The 24,641-nt window shown below is 40.5% G+C and overlaps 1 protein-coding gene across 10 annotated transcripts in view; it reads right to left on the bottom strand.

Annotated features, from left to right (window-relative positions):
* The window catches only part of sytl2a (synaptotagmin-like 2a), an 80,759-nt gene extending 57,011 nt beyond the window's left edge, over positions 1 to 23,748 (bottom strand). For 6 of the 10 annotated variants that reach the window (XM_007902447.2, XM_042333924.1, XM_042333926.1 and 3 more), the window contains exons 1-3: positions 23,676 to 23,748; positions 438 to 709; positions 227 to 352 (exon numbers count right to left, since the gene is read on the bottom strand). In XM_007902447.2, coding sequence (XP_007900638.1) covers positions 227 to 327 — 101 coding nt within the window. In that variant the 5' untranslated portion in view covers positions 328 to 352; positions 438 to 709; positions 23,676 to 23,748. Of the gene's footprint in view, positions 1 to 226; positions 353 to 437; positions 710 to 23,507; positions 23,545 to 23,675 lie in introns of those variants that run through there. The other 4 variants (XM_007902454.2, XM_007902463.2, XM_007902471.2 and 1 more) reach the window with 3 other exon arrangements.
* Positions 23,749 to 24,641: the final 893 nt, after the last annotated feature.

Here is a 24,641-nt window from a genome sequence, read left to right as displayed (position 1 = left end):
ACCATGCCCAGGTATGGTGGATATCTGGTAAGACAATTCCAGGTTACTAATGAGACCCATCAAGTTTTATCTCTCCAGATATAGTGTCGGTCTCCTCAGGTAATAACTGTAACTTGTAGCAATCACTAAATTAACCAACCTGCTCCCTCTTCTTATTCAAAAACATTACAGAAATGCAGAGAAATCGAGTACGAATCCACAAAGAGATTTTAATAGGTAATCTTACCTAATTCTTTTCTCCTCTGCTCTCTTCAGATCTCCATCTCTCTGGAGTACACTCATGATCTTCTCCTGCTCCTCTTCAGTTAGGTAACTTAAGTCAATCATCTTTACAGCAAAACTGGACAAGTTGCTGAATTTCAGAAAAAGTGAAATTAATAGAGTGAATTAAAAAAGTGAGGTTCTTTATAAAAGTGAGAGAAGAGTTAGATTCTTACGTATCTGAATCGGTTTAAATCAGCTTGTTATGTGATGAAAACAGCTGAGGTGGTGGGATGGCTTTGAACGCTTTCAGAATTAGATTGCCGTCCGACTTTTGAAGCCAATTCTACTTCTCTGAAAATGAGAAGGGTTTTCAAAGACACTCAGCCAGTCAAATGAAGTGTAGTACATTCCATGGGTCACAGGCTTCTGCAGATACACCAGTTTGCAGTCATCACGTGTAGTGGACGTTCATTAAGCAGAGAGCCTCAGCAACATCCAATGGGTTCTGAAACAAATGTTGGAGTGTTAGTCTACTGCGACCATTCCAATCGCATGCTGTGGGAAAACAAAGTCATTTTAAGCAATCGTCTCAGAGAGTTGTTTTGCTCTATAAATCTTGTCAAACATACTCCTCCCATATTGAATCAAAGCATTGCTCATTTGCTATGCTCTATGAAGAATTCCTAATGCACTTAAACTCAATTCATTTACACTTTGTTTCTCCCCAATGTTTTAAACAAACATTAAAGGCAACAATACAATTTCCAAAAGCGAGGCCTTGAAAGTAAGAAATGTACCCAATCCAACAGTACCCTCCACAATACAACAACAACAAGATTCCATTTATAGAGCGCCTTTCACGTTGGGAGGTCACCATGAGCTCTAATCTCATCCTCAGATTTTCCACCCTGTTGAATAAACGTACGGTAACAATAGGGATACCAATCATACACACACCATGTTGTTTTTCTTTTCTCATGATTATTTCAAATATCTGTGGAGCTAGAATCACTGAAGCATTCATCACATTTCTCAGATCACTGACTCACTGTTGACAAAGGGAGACAAGGTACTGGAATCAGCTTGACTGTCAGTCAGTCCAGAGACAGCAGGAAGCTGATGTTAGGTTACCATGCAAAGATTATAGCAGATAACATTGAGAGCAACTCTAAATGTGAATCGAAAATTTGAAGGATGTATAAAAGTGCAATAACCACTTTAAACTCATTAGCTATTATATATACATGAGTACTTGAGAGAAAAGGGTGGGAAACATTCCAACCTACAGTACCTTATGATTATAAGTAAGGTTCATATTATAGTCTGTCATTACGATTCTGTTTGTCAAAGTTTTGACTGCTTGTTCATAAGTTTATTTTGAAAAGTTTGAAAAGCCACACCTTTTTCATAGATTTCTAAATGTATACAAACTGCATGCCATGCTATCCTCCTTGTTGAGCTCAACTGGCTCCAAGGTGACATGTTAAGCAATGGAATATCAGAATCGAGCCAAGCTTCCGTAATTCTGTTCCTGAGCCAGGTGGGTCCGCAGTGCTGATAAAAGCACAGCCAGCCTGTTAGGACCTATAAGGGCAGACCAGTCACTGGGGGCGGGGAATCCTCACACTCAGCTCCTGTTAACCCTGAAAGCCAAAGCCCAAGCACCAGACAATGGCAAGCTATGCAGTTTTAGCTGGTGAGACTCCAGCAGTACCCCAATGCACAACAAGCCCGATTCATGCCAACCTGCACCTAAAATGTTCCGGAATTAGGTGAGCAGGATGCACCCCTCCAGGGAGTGTGTGAATTCCATTCAAATAATCGATCTCTGGAATTTCCATGTGTAGGTGGGATGCATGGAATTCTCAGTTTGGTTTGGATACTCTTAAGCACGGTGATGGGTTTCAGCATGTGTCAGACACCCGGCTGACCCAAAAAAAAGCACGCCACCAATGTGTATTTTTTTGTCACAAAGCTAAATTTACCCAGGAATCAGATGCACAAATCATATTCAAGCTGAACAAACTGGACTCATCATCTGAGTCACGTATTGAGTAAGCTGTTTCTATGACAGTGTTTTTAAGTGACTGCAAAACCAGTCCATAATGTTTTTTTTGCTATTAATGAGTTTACACATGACTCAGCCAAGGATTTGCAACTAAACAACAGCTGCCTTGTTTCTGATGCCTGTGGCAGGACTTGATGTCAGCTAGCAGACCTCTACAAGTCATTGCAAGCTGAGTTCATTGTATTCCAGAGTTTCAGGCATGAACAGTACGCAAGTATCAGTAAATTGTGAATGTACATCATGACAGGATCTGCACACTTGGGAATCTGCTACAGAAGGAAATTAAAGAGTGGCAGCAAAAACAGTGCCACCCACAAACACACCTCACAGTTTATCCAGAGTGTGCAATGCTTATACCAAGTATAAAGTGGCATAAGGAAAAGTTGCTCCCATTTTATGAATGGGTAGGGAAGCTGGAATAGGTAAGAAACATTTAAAAAACGCAGAACAACTAAAATGAAACAACGACGGAAGAAGACAAATAAAATTTAAAAGATTCCAATTATACAAAATTATTATTTAAATGAGTTTGGCTTAGTATTAAAACAATAGCTAATGTCAATGTCTGAGCACAATACAATTTACACTTATATCATGTCGAGAGTCTTTCTCAAAGTGTTTAGCACTGCAGTCTGGGTACCTGAACAAAGGGGTGAAGGGTAACTGGAGAGGAGGAGAAAGATGATCAAAAGTGCAGTCAAAGAATAGGTCGAAGTGAGTTTTGAAAGTGGGAGGGAAGGATGAATTAGCGGGACTCCGGGATAGAGTTCCAGCGAGCAGAAGCAGAATATCCAAGAGTTTGCCTAATGATGGTCGGGCGGATAGCACAGTGGACATGGAGCAGGTGTTCACGGAATGAAGGGAGCAGCCAGGGAGAGTAGAATATTGCAATATTAGTATTATAATATTTTAAAAAATTCCAGTTAATGCAGGAACTCAAAATCTTGCATACAGAGATGGAAGTTCTCCATAGACCTGATGCCACTTTAATAGTCAATCAGTGTAATTCTGGTAAAGTTGAGGGATGATGGTTTGGTAAAATGGAATGATCTCCTGTTTATCAAGGTCACATGCAAATTGGAACTCCTTTTATATTCCCCTACCAGCTTTTTAAAGGTACCTCTCGTTATATTTCTAACCATAGCATCTTTGGTCAGGAACGGCTTTAACTAAAGTTTCCATACAGTTTGTCTCAGTTGAAATTCAAAAGCCAATATAATCAACTCTGATCCATTGTCCAGTATTCTCTAGACGTACTTGGTACAGAAACAATGGTAGCAATTAGAGTCGAGGAAGTGCATTCTATTGTTTCATAAACAGTGCTGGGGGCACTATCAGGATATTCAAGAGGTAGTGCCAATTCTTCAGTGCACTTGTGGAATTTATAGCACCATCACACAAGCTCATGTGGAACTTATGAGATAGTGGGCTGCATTTGATATAGCTCCTTTCCAATCAGAAGGATGTTTCAAAGCACTTTACAGGATATACTGTAAAGTGTGGTGACTGTATTTTGTAAATAAAATGCAGCAAAAGCAAGAACATCACATAGTAAAATCCCCTTGAGCAGTGACGTGGAGGAAAGGTCAGGAGATATCATTTTACAAAACACGGATACACCATATTTACATAACAGATCTCACCACTTGTTTATTATCTCAAGGCCCCTGCATGTATGGAACATAAGTCACTAACGTACTGCTTTTGTGAAGATATCGCAGGTTCCACACATATATGAAACAAACTAGAAACCCAAACATTGCAACACCAATAGTGACAAAAAAGTCAGGCCATGGAGACTCAAACCAAATCAATATTTGATCATATTGTACATCTGCAATAGCAGGAGTCGTATTATCAGCAAACACGCAGTGTTAAACAATTGCCATTTATATTGCACCTTTCACAAACGTTTCAGAGTCAACATTAAAGAATAATTTGAAATGGAAGTGCACTTCATGTCGGCATCAATAAATGGTACAACATCCTTTTCAGATGGTTTGACCTACAACATAGAAATGGAATTACATGTCTGGAAAAAATGTACTTCTATGGCAATTAATTATTTTAATTGGATTATTAGGAAGCATGCTACAGTTTTTTATTTAAAGGACATTTTTTCTTAAATGGCAGCAAATCCTGGTATATAGCGTCATACTTTAATGCTAATGTAGCTCTGCAAACCATGAACTATTAAGAGGACTTGCCTTTTTCATATGACCTTTCATGTCAGGCTGATCCCTCAAAGGGCTTCACAGGATTTACCTCAAAGTGAGTGACTGTAATTTGTAAACTGTATAGTTATACAACTAAATAGTAAAACCAGAAGGGTTATGTATTCATTTGTATTACACAAATGAAAAAAAACGCAAAGGGTTGATTTGGTTACGTTTGTTCATTAGCAACATGAAAAACATAGCTGAAATCTAATCCCTAAACAACAATTGCACAATACAGGGTAGTTCATCTGAAACATTCTTTCCAATGTGGCAAGGAAGATTGAAACAATCACAACATTGGTCTGAATGAAGAAGGCCCTTTGACCCATTCAATCTCATCCCTCCAGAACACTCCCCCTACCGCCCCCATCACTGCATCAAAGCACTTCCCAGAGCTGTCTGAAAGCTGTGGGTGAGGTGAGCAGGACAGGAGAAAAAATGACAAAAAGTGTGGTTAAATAGAAAGATCTTAAGGCAGGCTTTAAAGGTGGAGAGGGATGACGGCCATTCAGCCATCAAGTCCACACTGTCTCACAGAGCAAGGAGATCAATTCAACCACCTTATCCCTGTACCCCTTCAGGCTTCTTTCATATGCCTGTCTACTTCCCTCTTGAAAGCTACAATGGATTCTGCCTCCACCACCCAACTCAACAGAATCACAACTACCATCTGGGTGAAACATTTCCTCCAAAGTTCTCCTTTGGCAGTTCTTGTGGCTATCTTAAAGCGATTATTGTTACTGGCTGCCTCCTATCTTTTATTAGAGCTGAGAACTCTTTGTGTTAAAGTGAAAATTCTAGAAGGATAATTCTGAACACGTTAATTTATAACTAGGTTCTTGCAACAGTCTGAATCAAATATTTTCTATTGGATTTAAAATCCTTATCATTTATTTAATGTGTCAGAGTTTACAGATCGGGAAAAAATGACTAATTTGTTGACTATTAAGGAGGAAGCACATTGGCCATTGAGCAATCAAATTATATGCAAACTAAGTGGTCTCTTACAAAAATATTTTCCCATTGACTGGAATGTGTGGAGCTGGAACAACAACAACAAAATTATATATATAGAGTGCCTTTCATGTCGGGAGGACGTCCCAGCGCTGTTTCACAGTTTCACAGAATTACGTAGAAAGATACTTGTTTAAACTCCACATGAGCCTCCACCCCTTCTATTCTTCTCTATTATAATAGATCAAACACCAATGTCTGGGGAAAAAAACTCAAAATCATTCAAAGAGACTTAAAAAGCAAAAGTATGAAAAATTACACAGAATATTTTAACTGCAGATTGATTTTTTTTCCCATAAAGGAGATGTCTTGTGTATCAGTTTTATTGGGATGATATATTGCAATACAATTATTATATTGGGCAAATGTTGCCTTTTTAATATAGAATAAAGTTATGAAAAGTAACCAAAAAAACACCAGATTCAGCAGTATTAAATTACAATCAGCAGATGACTTAAGTTGAGTTTCAGTAAAAGGCCCGATAATTCCATTCTCTCAATCCCTGGAAATGGCAGATTTTATAAACTAAATAGGATACAAGTTTATTTCAGCTGGCACACTGTAAAGGCAGCTTCAGATTCATTGTTAAAATGTATTTTATTAAGGTCCACTCTGAGCAAAGTTGGTGGCCCAAATCCAAGTTCCTTCAGAGCAAATCAATGTCTCAAAGCTGCTGCGGTTATTTAGAACTTCAACCAAACCAACAATAAGACTGAATCCATTTGAAATGGATTAAGTTCCCAGAGTATGAATTTAACTTTCCTTTTAGACTTGTTTCCCGATGGTCCTTCACCTGATATTTTCTTTTGTCCACATCCTCAATGTGGGGCTTGAACTCTCAGCCTTCTGACTCAAACACAAGAGTGCTGCCAACTGAGCCTAGCTGACACTTCATGTTTTAACTTCTCTCCACCCTCTATTATCAAGTTCTGATGGAACGGTAGATATGAATGGATTCAGTCTTATTGTTGGTTTGGTTAAAGCTCTAAATAGCCCGCAGCAGATTTGAGACATTGATTTGCTCTGCAGGATCTTGGATTTGGGCCACCAACTTTGCTCAGGGTGGACCACAATAAAATACATTTTTATCAATGGAATCTGAAGCTGCCTTTATAGTGTGCCAGCGCTCCGGGACACTGCGCCGCGTGAAGGGCGCTACATATATGCAAGTTGTTGTAAATTGCTGGAATAATGCATCCTATATAAATCGTTAGTTAGACTGGAGTTAGAATATTGTGTCTCTCCCCGTAACCCTGCAAACTTGTCCTCCCCAAATAATTATCTACTTCTCTCTTAAAAGTTGTTATCAAATCGGCTTCCACCACCCTTTCAGGCAATCTTTCCAGATCGGAACAATTCGTTATGTGAAACAATTTCTCCTCACCTCCCCTCTGTTACTTTTAACAATTATTTTAAATTCATAGATTCATAGAATGTTATGGCACAGAAGGAGGCCATGCGGCCCATCGAGTCTGTGCCGTCTCTTTGACAGAGCAAGTCACTTTCACCAACCCCAATCACCAGCTTTTTCCCCATAACCCTGCAAACCCGTCTTCCCCAGATACCTATCCAACAACAACAACAACAAGATTCCATTTATAAAGCGCCTTTCACGTCAGGAGGACGTCCCAAGGCGCTGTTCTCTCTTAAAAGCTGTTATCGAATCGGACTTCACTCCGCTTTCAGGCAGATCATTCCAAATTCGAACAACTCACTGAGTGAAAACATTTCTTCTAACCTCCCCTCTGCTTCTTTTGGTAGATATCTTAAGACTGTGACCACGAGTCACAGACACACCTACCAGCGGAAACAGCTTTTCCTTATCTAGCCTGTCGAAACCTTTCATGATCTTGAAAACCTCTATCAGGTCCCCGCGTAACCTTCTCTGTTCTAATGGGAAAAGTCCTAACTTCTCCAGCCTGTCCTCATAGCTAAGGTTCCCCATTCCTGGTATCATTCCGTGAATCTCCTCTGCACCCTTTCCAGTGCCTTAATGTCCTTCCTGAAGTAAAGTGCCCAGAACTGGACGCAGTACTCCAGCTGAGGCCTAACCAGTGTTTTGTATAGATTAACCATAACCTCCCTACTCTTATACTCTATGCCCCTACTAATAAAGCTCAGTACACCAAATGCCTTTTTTACTGCCTTATCTACCTGCCCCGCTACCTTTAATGATTCGCTTACTTGAACACCCAGATCTCTCTGTACGTTCACACCCCTTAAGATTGAGCTACCAAGTCTATATTGCCTCCTATCATTTTTCCTACCTAAGTGTATCACCTCACACTTATCCACATTGAAATCCATCTGCCACATATCAGCCCATTCCACCAGTCTGTGTATGTCTGCTTGCAGTTGGTTACAGTCCCCCTCACTATTTACTACCCTACCTTTGTATCATCTGCAAACTTGGAAATAGTGCTCTCTATGCCCAAGTCCAGATCATTAATATATATTAGAAAGAGCAGTGGTCCCAATACCGATCCCTGGGGGACACCGCTGCACACCTCCTTCCATTTCGAGAAACACCCATTAACCACCACCCTCTGCTTTCTGTCACTCAGCCAGTTCTTAATCCAAACTGCCACTTTCCCCTTAATACCGTGGGCCTCTAATTTTTGGATTAATCTCTTATGCAGCAATGCTTCCTTCCTCGTAGGACTGGAGATATACTACTCAAGAAAATTTTCCTGTACACAGTCTATGAATCTTTCTCCTGCCCTGCCCTTAGCGTTGCTATTTTGCCAGTCTATATTGTGATAATTGAAATCCCTCATTATCACAACTCTGTTCGCCTTACATCCATCCGTGATCTGGTTGCAGATCTGCTCCTCTATCTCCTTCCCGCTGTCTGGTGCCCTATAGTAAACCACTATCAGTGTAACCACTCCTTTCTTATTTCTTATCTCTAACCAGATGGATTCTGTTGTCGGGCCCTCCAGAGCCTCGTTCCTTTCTACAGCTATAATTGTATCCTTAACTAATACTGCCACTCCTCCTCCTTTTCTTCCTTCTCTATCCTTCCTGAACACATTATATCCTGGAATATTTAACTCCCATTCCTGTCCTGGCTTGAGCCACGTCTCGGTTACTGCCACCACATCGTAACCCCCTACGGCCAGTTGAACCTGTAGCTCATCAACCTTATTCCCTAAGCTACCTGCATTTAGGTACATGCATTTGAGGAAATTGTCCGCTTGTACCTGCTCTACACTTCCCACTTGTCTTTTTCCTCTAATCTCTAATCCATTGTTTATCCTTGGATACCCATCCCCCCTCGACACTAGTTTAAATCCGCCCCTACAGCATTTGATAATCTCTTGGCAAGGAAGCTCACCCCTGCGTTGCTTAAGTGCCGCCCATCCTCAAGGGAAAGATCCCACCTCCCCCAGTAGTGGTCCCAATTGTCCAGAAAATGGAAACCTTCTTTTCCAGACCATTTCTCCAGCCAATCGTTCATGCGCCTGATCCTTTCATTATGGTGCCTTGTTGCCTGAATTGTACTGAATTGTGGTGTCATCTTATGAGTATTCTATCTGTACGCCATTGCAGCTACGCTTGCAACCAAAGGATCCAATATAGAATGTAGATTAGGGTATTATTATACTATTACACCTTATATTATTACACTTTATTATATTATTACACTTTATATTATAATTCTTCATATAACAATAGGAGATCCCCTCCAAAAAATATGCCCGTAACACTCCCCCACGCAAGACCTTTCCGATAAGGTGTAAATCATGTCTCTACGTCAATCGGTTATTACGTTTTGGTGGACAGACATACAGACAGATATTTGGTCTTTATTAGTATAGATGTATCTCTCTAGAAGGCTGTGTGATTTTCTCTATCACTACTTTGTTGCATAATATATATATTAATGTAGATGTCTCTCTAGAAAGGTGTATGATTTCCTCTGTCGCTACTTTGTTGCAGAATACCATGCATACCTCATATTTTGGGGCTTAATTCAAGCATTTTTTTAATATAGCTCATCAACAATAGGAGATCCCCCAAAAATATGCACATGACACTCCTCCATGCAAGACCTTCCCGATGAGGTATAAATCATGTCGCTACATCAATCCGTTATTGCGTTATTGTCGGACGCAAAGACAGACACACCGACAGACATTACATCTTTTACATTAGTATAGAAGATGAGTGCCACGTTACGACATGGGGCGTGAACCCACAACCTTCTGACTCAGAGACAAGAGCGCTACCAACTGTTAACTGAGTCAGGCTGACACCTAGCACATAATGAATCAAGGAAGTCGTCTAAATCATTGAGAGCATGCAAATAAAAAAAATGCATTTTCACTATTTTGAAACAGGTTTCCACAAATGCTTTACAACCTAATTTTCATGTTGTAGGGCATACTGAAACCAAATCATTTTTTTTTGGACACTTGACAATATCTTACAGATGCAATAATTCAATTCTTAGAATCGTATCAAGACTTCCTTCTATACCAGTCTTAATCTCGACATAAAACTTGTTTATTCTTACATTGGAGCTATGTGTAAATAATAATTATCCTTGCATTTATCACATTGGACTACAACATATTGTAGTAAGAAAATATAATCACAAGAGTGACTTTAAAAATGTTTTGCCTTTTGTAGTGCTCTTGCTGCTTGCTAATTAAAATTAGTGTTCAATGCTTTTCATACACTCCCTCACCACCACCAAAGATGTGCGTGAGTCTGGTTGGTAGCACTCTCCCCTCTGAGATAGTAGGTTCAAGCCCCACTTTGGGACTCATATAGTCAATGCTGACACTCTATTGCAATGCTGGACGTGGACTATATTGCCAGAGGTGCCGTCCTTTTGGATTGGACATGAAATCAAGGGTCTATCTGCCTGTTCAGGTGTACGCTAAATAACCCATGGCACTGTTCAAAAAGAGAAAGGAGTTTTTCCCCGGCATCCTGGTCAACAATTTGTAGGATGTTGCTTTGCCCAAATGGCTTCCAGGTTCACCCTCAAAGCAGTGGCGGAGGTAATGAGGGTGGGGAAGTTGGAAATCATTTACATTTACCTGACTAAGTCCATCTCGGAGGACTATGGCATTCTGATGGAAGATGAAGGAATTGCTTTCAGGTGTATGTGACCTCTGTAACTCTGCCAGTTGCTCTCCACACTGCCCCGTACCACCTCATGAGAGCCAGTGCAGTTCAGAGACCATCAGGCATGAGGAAGTGCCAAAAGCGACAGGAAGGTGGCACTACTTACAACCCATCACCACCACCACCCCTTTCCCCAGTTGCTAACCCTGGCTCTGCCAATGCTACAAAGTACACACAGTCACAACACTTTACAGTATATCCTATGAAGCACTTTGAAACACGTCAACAAAATTGATAAATTCTATATCAAATGCAATTATTATTAGTAATAAAAAGCAATTATTATTATATTATTGTAGTTTGGATCACTCAGTAGAGGTACAGGTAGTTTCCAATTGGTTTTCAGTCCAGACTGCCACTGCCACGTTACAATTGAAGGGACATTACTTTTCTTAGTATATTTAAACCTCCCAAAGTAATTATTTTCTGCAAGAGATGGACATTTTGTGCACCAGGTAACTTATCAACCATTTACAATTGTCATGTTAACAGTCCCAGTTGCACCAATGATCATAGGAACTATGCTTTTTATTATTATTTCCTCCTGCCAACAGATACAACCCCTCTTTCTCATTAGTCATCCACAGAGCGAACCTTAAAGTCCTCCAAAAAAATTTTCCTCTCAACTGAGTTATTTGTAAGAGGAAGTGTCTCACCATTTTATACCTCCTTTACAAAACTCAGTAACAAATAAATAGTTTCACGTGGCCTTGACAACAGGACAAGCAGCTTTGAGATTTTGACCCACAGCAATCAGAATGCCAGAACTGCTGCAATCTTTCACCAGTTTTCAACTGGTTTGCACCCCCCTCCAGCCCCTCCACCCTCCCTCCCAAAAAAAGGTACAAACAAGCCATTAATAACACACCAATTAATTCTAAAAATACATATTCTTACCTGCAATCGCAGTTTTCAGGGGTCTATTATTTAATGAATATTTAGCTATAAAGTGATCGTGTTACACCCACTTCCCCAGGTACAAACACTGCTATTCACTCGAATGTTGAGCCCTGACCTGATTTAAGTTACTCTCTAGTTGGAAAGGACTTAGGAGACAAATAGAGTTGAGGAATTCCAACATCATAAAATAAACTGCTTGTTAATCACGACAGAAAATGTTTTGTAACCTGTAATAAACAAAGGAAAGCACAGAATTTCCGATCTTCCTCTGTTTAAGCGCTCCGGGACCCATGAAGGGCACTATATAAATTAAAGTTGTTGTTTAACTATTTGCATAGCTCATGGCTCCAAGAATGAGGTAGCATCTCAAAGAAACAATGAGCTAAATATATCCCTCCTATTGAACCCCAGGCAAATAATTGAGATTACTTTGTTCAAACTACAATTATAAGAATTGTCTCAGTTCTTAAGTTTCTATTTTATTTTGATCGGAAAACAAAACATTAAATACAGATCAGTTTCAGCTCAGTTAAACACAGAGCAATTTATCTTTTCAGACGTTCTCATGCCAGTAACAAGCTTGGGTTTCTCCCTCGTACTTCAATGATAAAAGGGGCACTGCATTTGCAAAATATCATTGCTTACTTCATTTAGCTTTACAACTTATTTTTGGTAAAGATTCTCCTCGGTTCCCCATCACGCATTAAACTCCTTGGTGTGGCATTCCAGCATGTTGACACATCAAAACAGCTGATTTGTCATCCTGCCAAGATACCTAGAGGGACTCCTCCTAGTTCTGTATTTTTTCTTTCCTACAGACAACCGGGTTGTACGAGTAAAGAATTGTGGGAGGGAGATTTACAATTGCTGGGTTCCCAAGATTGAAATTTAGAAATTGTACCTGACCAAATGTATGCTTGTAATTTTATAGGACAGGAAGTGGGAAACTGAATGGACCAATAGTCTACCCAGTCTGAAATTCCTCCCAATTTAGAGAACGAGCCTCCTTTGTACACAAAAGTAAGAAGGCTATTCCTAGGTTCAGCCTGGTATTAATGTTAAGGTCTCCCAGTGAAAAGTCCAAATGTCAAGCATCGCAGCTTCCAACCAACTCATTTGAAAGGGCAAGATATCGGTGTTCAATACAGTAGACAGTACCATATTTGCATCAATTTTCTTTCCATCACCAACTGAGTAGGAAGATGCCCAACCCCCTGGTTTACTTCAATGTCTGACCTGTAAACCTGTTTTGGAAATTTGAATATCAAATAAAAACAGAATTTAGTGCCAAGACCTAATATATTTCGATTCGGTCAGACATTGTACTTAAAACAAAAAACTCTCGAACATAAAAATTTGAGCAAGTGTCCAGATTCAGGTCAAGCATTCACAGAGCACTGTAATTGTTTCAATAGTGTTGTAATGAAAAGTAAACTAAACTGTCGAATTCTGAAACAGAATTTTGGACTTCCGGTGCTTTCACTTTATGTCCACTTCAAAGAAATTATAAAATCCACCAAGGAGGATTGTCAATAGTTAGTCACATGGTGATGGGTTTCCACACGTCAGACACTCGGCTGACTAAAACATCATGATAGCTTTGTGTAAAGTCTTTTGCACTCATGGAACTTAATGCCAGCATTAGTCTGAAAAGCTTGGAGGGAATTCATCTACAAAATTCACAGTCACTCCACCTCACAGATGTTCAAGAGTCGTGATAATGGGGGACTTTAATTATCCCAACATAGACTGGCAAAACAACAGCGCAAAGGGCAAGGAGGGGGAAAGTTTCCTAAAATGCATACAGGACAACTTTCTTGATCAGTACTTTTCCAGCCCAACGAGGAAGAAAGCAGTGCTAGATCTAGTTCTGGGGAATGAAGTAGGGCAAGTGGAGCAGGTTTCAGTGGAAGCGCATCTGGGCAATAGTGATCATAACATCATTAGATTCAGAATGCATATGGAAAGAGACAAGGAACCATCTAAGGTGAAGATACTCAACTGGAAGTCGGCAGATTTCAGTGAGTTAAAAAGGGACCTAGCCAAGGTGGACTGGAAAGAAAGATTGGCAGGTAAAACAACTAAAGAGCAGTGGGAAATCTTCAAGGATGAGATAGCTCGGGGACAGAATAAATACATTCCCACAAAAGGGAAAAGTAGGGCATCCAAACCTCCCTGGATGACGAAGGTAACTGTATCTAGAATGAAGCAGAAAAAGGAGGCTTATGACAAATGTCAAACCCAAGACACAGAAGACAACCAAATAGAATCTAGGAAGTGCAGAAGAGGTTTGAAAAAGGAAATAAGAGGGGCAAAAAGATTATACGAAAAAAGGTTAGCGGGTTACATTAAAGGGAAATCTAAAATATTTTACAAACACATCAAGAAAAACAGGTTAGTCAAAGGTAGGGTGGAGCCAATTAAGGACCAAGGCGGAAATCTTATTGTGGAGGCAGAGGGTATGGCTGATGTACTCAATGAGTACTTTGCATCTGTCTTCGCAAAAGACGTGGAAGCACCAAATGCCGCAGTATCGGAGGAGAAGGTAGAGGAAATGGATAGATAAGTATAAACAGAGAGGAAGTACTGAAACAGTTGACTGGGCTCAAGGGAGATAAGTCGCCCGGTCCGGACGGGATGCAACCAAGATTACTATGGGAGGCACATGCACAAATAGCGGAGGCTTTGGCTACAATTTTTCAATCTTCGTTGGACACAGGAGTGGTACCAGAGGACTGGAGTAGCCAATGTGACTCCCCTGTACAAAAAGGGACAGAAGGAAAACCTGGGAACTACAGGCCAGTCAGCCTAACATCAGTAGTGGGGAAACTCCTGGAGACTATAATCCGGGACAGAATAAATCTTCACTTAGAAGAATATGGGTTAATTAGGGACAGCCAGCACGGATTTGTTAAAGGAAGATCTTGTCTAACAAGTCTATTAGAATTTTTCGATGAGGTAACGGAGAGGTTGGGTAAAGGTAGTGGAGTTGATGTAGTTTATAAGGACTTTCAAAAGGCGTTTGATAAAGTGCCACATGAAAGACTTGTAAGAAAGATAGAAGCCCATGGTATAAAAGGGACAGTGGCAGCACGGATCCAGAGCTGGCTGGGAGACAGAAAACAGAGAGTTGTGGTGAACGGTTGCTTTTCTGACTGGAGGGAAGTGTACAGTGGCGTCCCCCAGGGATTGGTATTAGGACCACTGCTCTTCTTAATATACATAAATGATCTGGACTTGGGTATACCAAGTACCATTTCCAAGTTTGCAGATGACACAAAGTTAGGTAGGGTAGTAAACAGTGAGAAGGATAGTAGCCAACTGCAGGAACACATAGACAGAATGGTAAAATGGGCAGACACATGGCAGATGAATTTCAATGTGGAGAAATGCGAGGTAATGCATTTTGGTAGAAAGAATGAGGGGAGGCAATATAGGCTGGTAATACAATCTTAAGAGGGGTAAAAGAACAGAGAGACCTGGGGGTGCAGGTAAATGAATCCTTGAAGGTTGCAGAAGGTGGTAGATAAAGCTGTAAAAAGGGCATATGGGATACTAGGCTTTATAATTAGGGGCATAGAGTACAAGAGTCAGGAGGTTATGATTAACCTATATAAAACACTGGTTAGGCCTCAGTTAGAATATTGCACCCAGTTCTGGGCACCACACTATAGGAAGGATGTTAAGGCATTGGAAAGGGTGCAGAGGAGATTTACAAGGATGATAACAGGAATGAGGGACCTTGATTATGAGGAAAGGCTGGAGAGGCTGGGATTATTATCATTGGAGCAGAGAAGGTTACGAGGAGACCTAATAGAGGTCTTCAAAATCATGAGGGGATTTGATAGGTTAGAAAAGGAAAAACTGTTTCTACTGGTGGGTGTGTTGGTGACTCGAGGTCACAGATTCAAAATAGTTTCTAAAAGAAGCAGAGGGGAGGTGAGAAGAAATGTTTTCACGCAGTAGTTGTTCGAATCTGGAACGCAAAGGGTGGTGGAGGCCGATTCAATAACTACTTTTAAAAACGTGGTGGACGGGTATTTGAGGAGGACGGGTTTGCAGCATTATGGGAAAAGGGCTGGGGAGTGGGATTGACATTACATTGCTCTTCTCAAAGAACCGGCACAGACTTGATGGGCCGAATGGCCTCTTTTTGTGCTGTAAGTTTCTATGATTCTATGATTCTTTGAGACAACCTCCCAACACGAAAGGTACTATACACCAAATCTATTATGATGCACTAATTTGTAGAGCTCAGGAGTATGAAGTAGCCTTCTCCCTTGTGACACTTGGCAGAAATGCAGCTCCACATGATTCTAGCCTATTCACAAGTAATCCTCCACCTCAACTTTGCCATCCAGCAAGAGAACACTGCAAGAGGAAGGCTGATCCTAGCATACTTGAGCATGTGAAAATGTTTCATCAACAATGCTAGGGCTTATAATCAGTTCTTAGTTCTTCCCTTTCTGACAAAGTGCCAGCCCTGTACTCTTGGCAACTATCCACAGTGGAATAATTACAATCATGAGCTCACCACATGGGGAAATATACAGGCGCACATCTCAATTTTGTATTCCTGGAAGAATTCCTGAGGACGCCCTCAAGTTTTTATCCTTTGACCAAATATGAGGAACAATACGATGAAAAGGTGAAATGGCATTCTTGATATTGTTGCACTATCAAAACAATTCTTGGTATTTTCTTTCACCAACTGGAAATGTTGAACAATTTCTTACCCACAAATTCAAATCACTGGATTTAAAGATTTATGATAGCTAATTTAAAGCACTTAGTTCCACATAAGAATTGATCATCTTGGTGTAGAGTAAAATGAACACATACTCTACTGCACATAGCACCATGATCTCTCTCTCGTGCTGAGACCAAAGGGAAGATGTTAACAGAAAGAAGGAAGCTAAGTGTTAATAGTTCAGATGTCACGATACAATAACATTGTAGAAGTTTGACAGGATTGATTTTCAGGTGCACAGAGAACATATACACACTGTCCCCTAAGAAATAGAATTACTGGGACAAGGTCTATGAAAGAAGGAAAGAAAATGTACATTTTTTGTCCCATGTTTTCTAAACAGAAAGCAAAATTTTTTTCTTGTTCATTTATTTCCATTTGGCACGATTACTGAAATACTGATAAAGAGATAATGTGTGAGCCTTATGTTTCCTGCCATTGTGAATGTTCCAGTTATATCAGATAATTCATTTCACAATTCTTCATGTTGCTCTTATTACAATTCACCTGATGATTTACAGTGTGTTTGTCACTGCAAAAAACAATAAAGTAATTCTTGCTTAGAATAAATTCAACACTATAGATTTATTCTTATTGCTGTCAGAAATTAGGATGATGATGTTTTAAAAATCAGTTAAAAATCAGTTAATCCCTCAGACTGCATCAGCCTGGCTCAGTTGGTAGCACTCTCGCCGCCGAATCAGAAAGTTGTGGGTTCAAGACCTATGTTGGGGCTTTAAATTCACTCCAATGTATAGCTGGGAGTGATACAGCAGGTAACAGGCTCCTGTACAATTTGGGAGCAGTTCAATAGCCAAGCTAAGTTTGCCAGTGCCGGCATTACTGCACTGTTAACAGTATTCCTAAGGTCAACAGGGAAATTTTATAGGCTCTTGTTACTCCCTGATTATATTGGCAGTAGTCTAAGGTTCTTAGCGTGCTGTTAGATACAAGATCATCCTTGTGTCTGTGCAGGTAGCCAAGTGTCACGTAAGCAACAGTTTTTCCTTTTTGTAACTTTTTAATTTCAGATAGATGGTATCTCCCCCTAACCTGTATCAATATTTATACCACAGGATTAAAGCATAAAGACATTCATTATATTGTGACAATAATAATAATCCTTGTCTCAAAGCGCTTCACAGAATATACTGTAAAGTGAATTGACCGTATATTTGTGGGCGAAATGCAGCAGCCAATTGCGCACAGCAATGTCCCACAAACAGTCGTGGATTGAAAATGACCAATTTATTATTGTTTTGTTTTGGAGGGATTATTATTAGGCGTGTGGAGTAAGGAAACTTGCCCAAGGTTTCACCCTGCCTGGAATTGAACCCAGGTGTCTCGCTTGCAAGGTGAGTGTTCTAACCACTGAGCTACAGTACAAGTGCACTACTATTTTCTGTTTTGTTACAAGTTTTCTTTTTCAAATCGAGATACCTCTGTAAGGATTGAGACAAGGAGCCAGTTTGGCAGCCTAGCTCAGTGGTAGCACTCTCGCCTCTGTGTCAGAAAGTTGTGGGCTCAAGCCCCACATCAGGACTTGGAATCACACAGTCTAAACTTACACTCCAATGCAATGCTGGTGGTGTGTTGCATTGTCGGAGGTGCTGTCCTTTGGATGAAATGTTAAACCAAGATCCTGTCTGCCTGTTCAGGTGGACGTTAAAAATCCTATGACACTATTCAAAAACAGAAGGGAGTTTCTCCCCCTATCTCCCAAATAAAATTGGTCACTGTGGGATGTCTGTCAGTGGGACATATGCTGTGTGCAAACAAACTGCTGTGTTTGCTCACGAAATACACAATCAATTCACCTTACAGTATATCCTGCAAAATGCTTTGAGATGTCTTGATGATGTGATAAGGCGCTATTCCAAATGCAACGATTATTAATATCTTTACAACACCTCCTATTGTCTGGACACATCAGTGAGATCAAAGGTTCTACATTTGGCAAAGGACCATCCATTTAAACAACAACAACAAGATTTCATTTATAGAGCGCCTTTCACGTCGGGAGGACGTCCCAAGGAGCTGGACAGTTGGGTCATTTAACAACAACAACAACAAGATTCCATTTATAGAGCGCCTTTCACGTTGGGAGGACGTCCCAAGGCGCTGTACAGTTGGGTCAGGACCCGAGCAGGGGGGAAATGGTCAGGGTGAGGGGAGGGAAGGGAGGGAGCGAGGAGGGGTAGAGAGTCGAGAGGGGAGCTGAAGGCACGGTCAAAGAGAAAGGTCTTGAGACCGGCCTTGAAGGAGGAAAGGGAGGAGGCGGCGAAGGCACTGGGGGATAGAGTTCCAGAGCCTAGGGGCTGAGAGGCTGAAGGCCCGTCCACCGATGGTAGGGCGATTGGGGCGGGGGATGTGGAGCAGACCGGAGCCAGAGGAACGGAGGGTACGGGCAGGTAGGTAGGGGGATAGTAGGTTGGAGAGGTAGGAGGGAGCAAGGCCGTGAATGGCCTTGTAGGTGAGGATGAGGATCTTGAAATCGATCCTCTGGGGGATGGGGAGCCAGTGGAGGTGAGCGAGGGTGGGAGTGATGTGGTCGCGAAGCCTGGTGCGGGACAGTACACGAGCTGCAGAGTTCTGAATGACCTGCAGCTTGTGGAGGAAGGTGCCGGGAAGGCCGGCGAGGAGAGAGTTCCCATAGTCCAGCCTTGAGGTGATAAAGGCGTGGACCAGAGTTTCAGCAGCGTGAGGGGTGAGGTAGTGCCGTAGTCTGACGACATTCCGGAGGTGATGGAAGGCGGTGCCAGTTGTGGCGCGGATATGAGGGAGAAAGGACAGCTCAGGGTCGAACAGAACCCCGAGGTTCCTGACCGGCTTTGAGAGGTGGAGAGTGCAGCCTTGGATGCTGATGGTGTCAGCGCCTGAGGTGCGGAGGCGCTGACGTGAGCCAATCAGGAGGGCCTCAGTTTTACGCACGTTGAGCTGAAGAAAGTTGTAAAGTTTAAAGTACATCAACGACAACAAATTACATTTGTGTAGTACCTTTCATGTTGAGGGAAGTCCCACAATTGATATTTAGAGTTTTTTCTCCCTCCCTACCTTTCTCTCAAGAATAAGTTTGTCTCATGAATCATTTGATTACTTTCTCCCTCTACTGGTTGACCACCTGATTCCAGTTCCAAGGGTACTTGACCCAAATGGGCATCATTCATGTGAGCTTCAATTAAAGAGAGTTCAGCAGGCTAATAAACGAGGGAGAAGGGGAAAATCAGCCAAGTCTCAACCCAATCTAGTTGTGGTCGCGGGACAAAGATCAATCAGGACTGAACTGAGATATTGGGAAAGCCAGATAATAATGGTATAAAAAAATTACAGTTAGATTCACACTATAAAAATTGCATTATCATGAAATGTATCAAAGCATTTTGCAATAAGTGTTCAATCAATTCCACACTGCCACGCCATCTTCAAATTCCTTTACAATGAAAAATCGACTGCCTCTCCCACTTTACTTGTTAGGGCATTCCACATCCTAACAAGTTTGTGCAAAAAATATATGTTGAACACTGGCACATGACTTCACTACTTGCAGACCAGTAAGGCATCAGTTGTGAAAACTAATATTTAAAATAGAAAGTACATCTAGACGTCTGTCTGTCTGGCGTGGAATCCTGTAATGTAGTAGTGAGAACGCTCACCTCGCAAGTGAGAGGACCTGGGTTCGATTCCTGGGTAGGACAGGGTGAAACCTTAGACTAGTTTCTTTACTTCACACACATGCCTATGTTTACCTACCAGTAAGTAGGAACCCACTTGTTAGTCATTTGGCAGATTGCTTTCCGGGGTTAATAAACCCTCCAAAATAATAATAATGTGGTCACTCAATCCACAACTGTTTGCAATTGGCTGCCACGTTTCGCCCATAAAATATAAGTCAATTCACTTTACAGTGTATCCTGTGAAGCGCTTTGAGACATCTAAAGATGTAATATGGTGCTATATCAAATGCAAGGATTATTACTATTTTTTTAAAAGTATGATAATAATGAAGTGGTTAAATAATGTTAGATTTAGATTGAGAGCAGAAATTTCTGAAGTACTAAGTCTTTTAAATAAGATGCACACAACATTCAATTAGTACAGTTAATTTTTGAGATAACTAAATTCTCTATTCCTTCACCCCTCGTGCTCTATTTGAAAGGAAGCTGCAAATGCTATTTGGAGCTGTAATGTGCTTCATAAATACTTCACAGAAATTGTTTGAAATATGAGCACGATGGCATTATTCTGAGAGTCGTTTTGCACTACAAATTAATTTTATTCCAACTAATATTTAAAATTGACAAAAACTCAAAGTTTACCCCGGCTGCAGAAGGTTTAATCTGCAGCCGTGGTAAACTTTGATTTTTTTATCAATTTTAAATTGATAAAATTGATTAAATTGTTGCCTGCAAATTAAACTTTATGGAGCAATTGCATGACAATTCTTGTGCTGAGATTTCTATTTGTAAATTCCAAATTGTTACGGTGGAAGGTTCATATGTGTGATAGAAAGGAAAAAAATTCAAATCACTCTGGGAGGGGTGAATGTGTATCAAGAGGTTGAAACAAAAAGTGTGAATAACAATAATTATATTTGTAATTATGATTTAAAGATGCACATCTAAATCAAAACCTTATTTTACAGATTAAAATGTAGTTCTGCAACTTGCTGAGAAATGATAGCGGAGATAGAAACTTGTGGGGAATTAAGGGACTAATATAATGAAACAAACCTTTATAATAATAATCCTTGCATTTGATATAGTGCCTTATCAAATCATTGAGACATACTAAAGCGCTAATAACCAGGTTCCCACTTACTGCTGTGGAGCAAGGAATCTTGTGTAAACTTTTAACAGGAATCGAGCCCAGGTCCTCTTGCTTGCAAGGCAAGTGTTCTATCCAATAGGTTACAGGACCTTCAAGTTGCATAGCTATTTGTTTAGAAATAGTTCTGAAAAGATTGTAAAAGTGTTACAAGGCTGGTTGTTTTTAAAACAACACAAAAAATGCTAACAATTTTTTTCAGTGATGAAATCAAATTGCATCGTTTTTATACTTTTGGAGACTTCACCGAGGAGCAGATTAAGAGGCAGAGGTAGCAGTTATATCATATTCAAAAGCATCAGTAAAAGCTGTTTGTCAAGACATGAGACTGTCTCCTTTGAAAATTGTTTTCTCAATTACTGTCTCAAAAAGTATTAAAAATTAGTTGGAATTGTCAGAATTAGTGGACAATTTCTAACATGTCATTGTATGTAGATTATAGATGTCCAACACACACACACAGCAATTTCAATAAGATCTCCCTTCTCTTAACCAAGTCGCCCCTCTGCTAGGCTAACGTAGGATTAATGTCCAACCCCACCCACTCTGCACCACCATTAGTGGCTCAGCCTTCAGACCCTGCACCTCTAAAACACTGGAACGTGCTTCCTTTATCCACACTCCACACCCCTTTCTTCCGGTCTTTAAATTGGAAGGATATCACAAAGCGCTTCACAGGGTGAAGTGTAGTGATTTCTGGGTGAACAATGCAACCAATTTGCACCCAGCAATGTCCCACATACAGCCATGAAGTGAATTACCAGTTTTATTTGAGGAGGAATTGTTGGCCAGGACACTGGGAGCAACTCCCTTTTATTTTTGAACAGTGTCAAGGGATGGTCCCCTACGATTGAACCATATTTCCAATCCACTTTTTAAACAGCCCAACCCTCTATTCTGTGCTTTCAATCTTGTGGACCGATCTCAGATGTGGCACTGATGCATAACATAAGAATTGCTAGATGAACGAAAACCAATCCAGTTCGCCTTCCACAATCCTGGCAGTCGCAAGCTCATGTCATGTCCCAAACTATTTACTGTATCTCGAGATATTATTTCCTAACAGAAATCTATCTAATTTATTCTTGAAAGAATCAACACTTTCTGCTTCCAAGTCTCCCAAGAGAGTCAGTTATTACTCTCTCACTTTAGTGTTTCCGCAGATTTGCTTTGAATTTCCTTTCAAATTTATTTTCTCAATTACAGCCTCAAATTATTATGAACACTAAATGGAATTAGTTAGAATTGTCAGAATTAACTGACAAATTGTAATTGTTTCCACAGATTTGTTTTGAACTTACCCCCCTCCAATCCGCCATGTCCTCTGGTTCTACTGTTCAGTACAAGATAAAACAGTTTATCGTGGTCTACATTACCTTTAGAATCTTAAAAACTCAAATCAAATCGTTCCTCAACCTTCTCTTCTCTAACATGAACATACCCAGTTTACCTAATCGCTTCTCTTTTGTCCAGTCCCCCCATCCCGTCAAACACTTTGGTTGCCCTCCTCTGTATACTCTAAATCGCTGCAATATCCTTTTTGCATTGCAGCGACCAGAACTGCACACAGTATTCCAAGTGCGGTTGTTCCCAACAATAATTTATAAAGTGGCAGAACTACCCCACTATTTCAGCTTAACATTGCCCTTTTAAATAATTCTTTTAATAGCATCTGGTTTGCCTTACTTACTGCTACCAGCACTGTTGGAACAAATCCAGTCAGTACTTCAATAAGAGACAGTGCAGAAAACACTGGGACTAACCTCAGCATAACCCCTTGGGTAGTGCAGTGTTTGTTTGTGGTCTCAAGTTTAAGAGGATCAGGAATGCTCTCTCTCCTTATGTGGAAATCCAGGTGTATGATTTCTTGTTTCTGTTGTCAGGTATTTTAGAATCTTAAAGACTTTGCCGACAACTCTACATGACAATAAATCAATCGTTCACAGGAGATTTAAAAGGCAAGATAATATTGGCCCACATTTCACACTATACCTGCTGATCTTGATTTAACAAAAAGAATGTACCCTTAAAACTGCCAGTCAGGTATGTAGCAATGAATGTATGTGGTCAAATGCACAGTTTTGAAAAGCAAACACACACCATCATAGTTCAGTAACTTAATTTAGAGAGGAAATAGTAATTCTCCTTTAAATACTTTATAAGAGTATACTTTATACTTCATGAATCGCCTCACAGCTGACATGCAATTCAGAAAGAACCAAACAAACAGCAGTAAAAAAACATTCACAAGACTGATGAAAAGGCTTAAGACAAACTTTATATATTTTAAACTTTCTTAATGTCTAATGTTAAGCAGGAGGGGGGAAATTATCCAAGTTCTGTCCTATTAATACATAAACCCATGGAAACTAAACTTGTAGAGCCATACCTGCCACATCAATAACCGCAGTTCAAGTGTAGACAGGAACACCCTTCACAGAAGTCAATATCCTTCAAAAAAAACAAGCTGGAAAGCGCAGAGAGAACTTTTCTGGCTCAAAGCGACTTCAAAACAGATTCCTTTTGGCGTTAACAAGTGAGCAAGTTAATTCTTTACCTAGTCAGAAAGAGCCAGTGTGCAGCAAGGGTCCCACATTGGAGCTTGATCAGAGCAAGGGTAGTGGTGCAGTTGTTTCAGAAGAGTGAGTACTGTGAAGGCTGCAGTCTCCACTCTGTAGTGTAATTAACACAGCACATTCCTGTGACACTCACTCACACACCCACAGCAGGCAAGGTCACATCCAAACAAAGAAACGGAGTTGGACCTGGATTTTGCTCTGTCGGATCCCCAAAAATCTGTCTAAATTAATGGTTCAACTCTTTGGGAGAAAAGGAAATAAATTTCTTATGATGAGAAAATCAGATTCTTTTAAGGAGGTTTGTATTGGTTGTCTTGAGCTGTGGTAGATGGTTAGTTCTACTCAAATGAACGTACATAATAATAATAATAATAATAATAATAGGCCTGACAGTTGATATAGCACCTTATCACGCGCTTCACAGAATATATTGTAAAGTGAATTGGCTATATTTTGTGGGTGAAGCATGGCAGCCATTGCTCACAGCAATGTCCCACAAACAGTTGTGGATGGAGTGCCCAAATTATTTTAAAGGAATTATTACCCCTGAAAAGCGATCCACCAATCGACTAACAACTGGGTTCCTATTTACTCCTAGGTAAACAGAGACCTATGGAGTAAGGAAAATTGCCCAATGTTTCGCCCAGCCTGGGAATCAAACCCAGGTCCTCTCACTTGCTTTAATCACTAAACACAACCACTATATCAGCCTGAAGCCAGTTTTTCTGATCCCCCATTCCGTTTCCTATCAAAACCACATAGATTTCTTTGCAATACTCATATTAATCACCTCCTAACTCAGAAGTGCACATGCGGTGATGTGTAAAGACTACATTTCCCTCAATTCAATGTGTCTTGACCCGTTGTCGGTAAATACAGCCAGTTGACCAGTGTGCATATGTCGACAGGTTAGGACATCATTTCCCATGATTGAAAGCAGACGA

This window comes from Callorhinchus milii, unplaced genomic scaffold, assembly GCF_018977255.1.
Source record: "Callorhinchus milii isolate IMCB2004 unplaced genomic scaffold, IMCB_Cmil_1.0 Scaffold4, whole genome shotgun sequence".
Taxonomy (NCBI): Eukaryota; Metazoa; Chordata; class Chondrichthyes; order Chimaeriformes; family Callorhinchidae; genus Callorhinchus; species Callorhinchus milii.
Note: the sequence above shows the minus strand (reverse complement) of the source record. Positions and strands in the feature narration are given on the sequence as shown.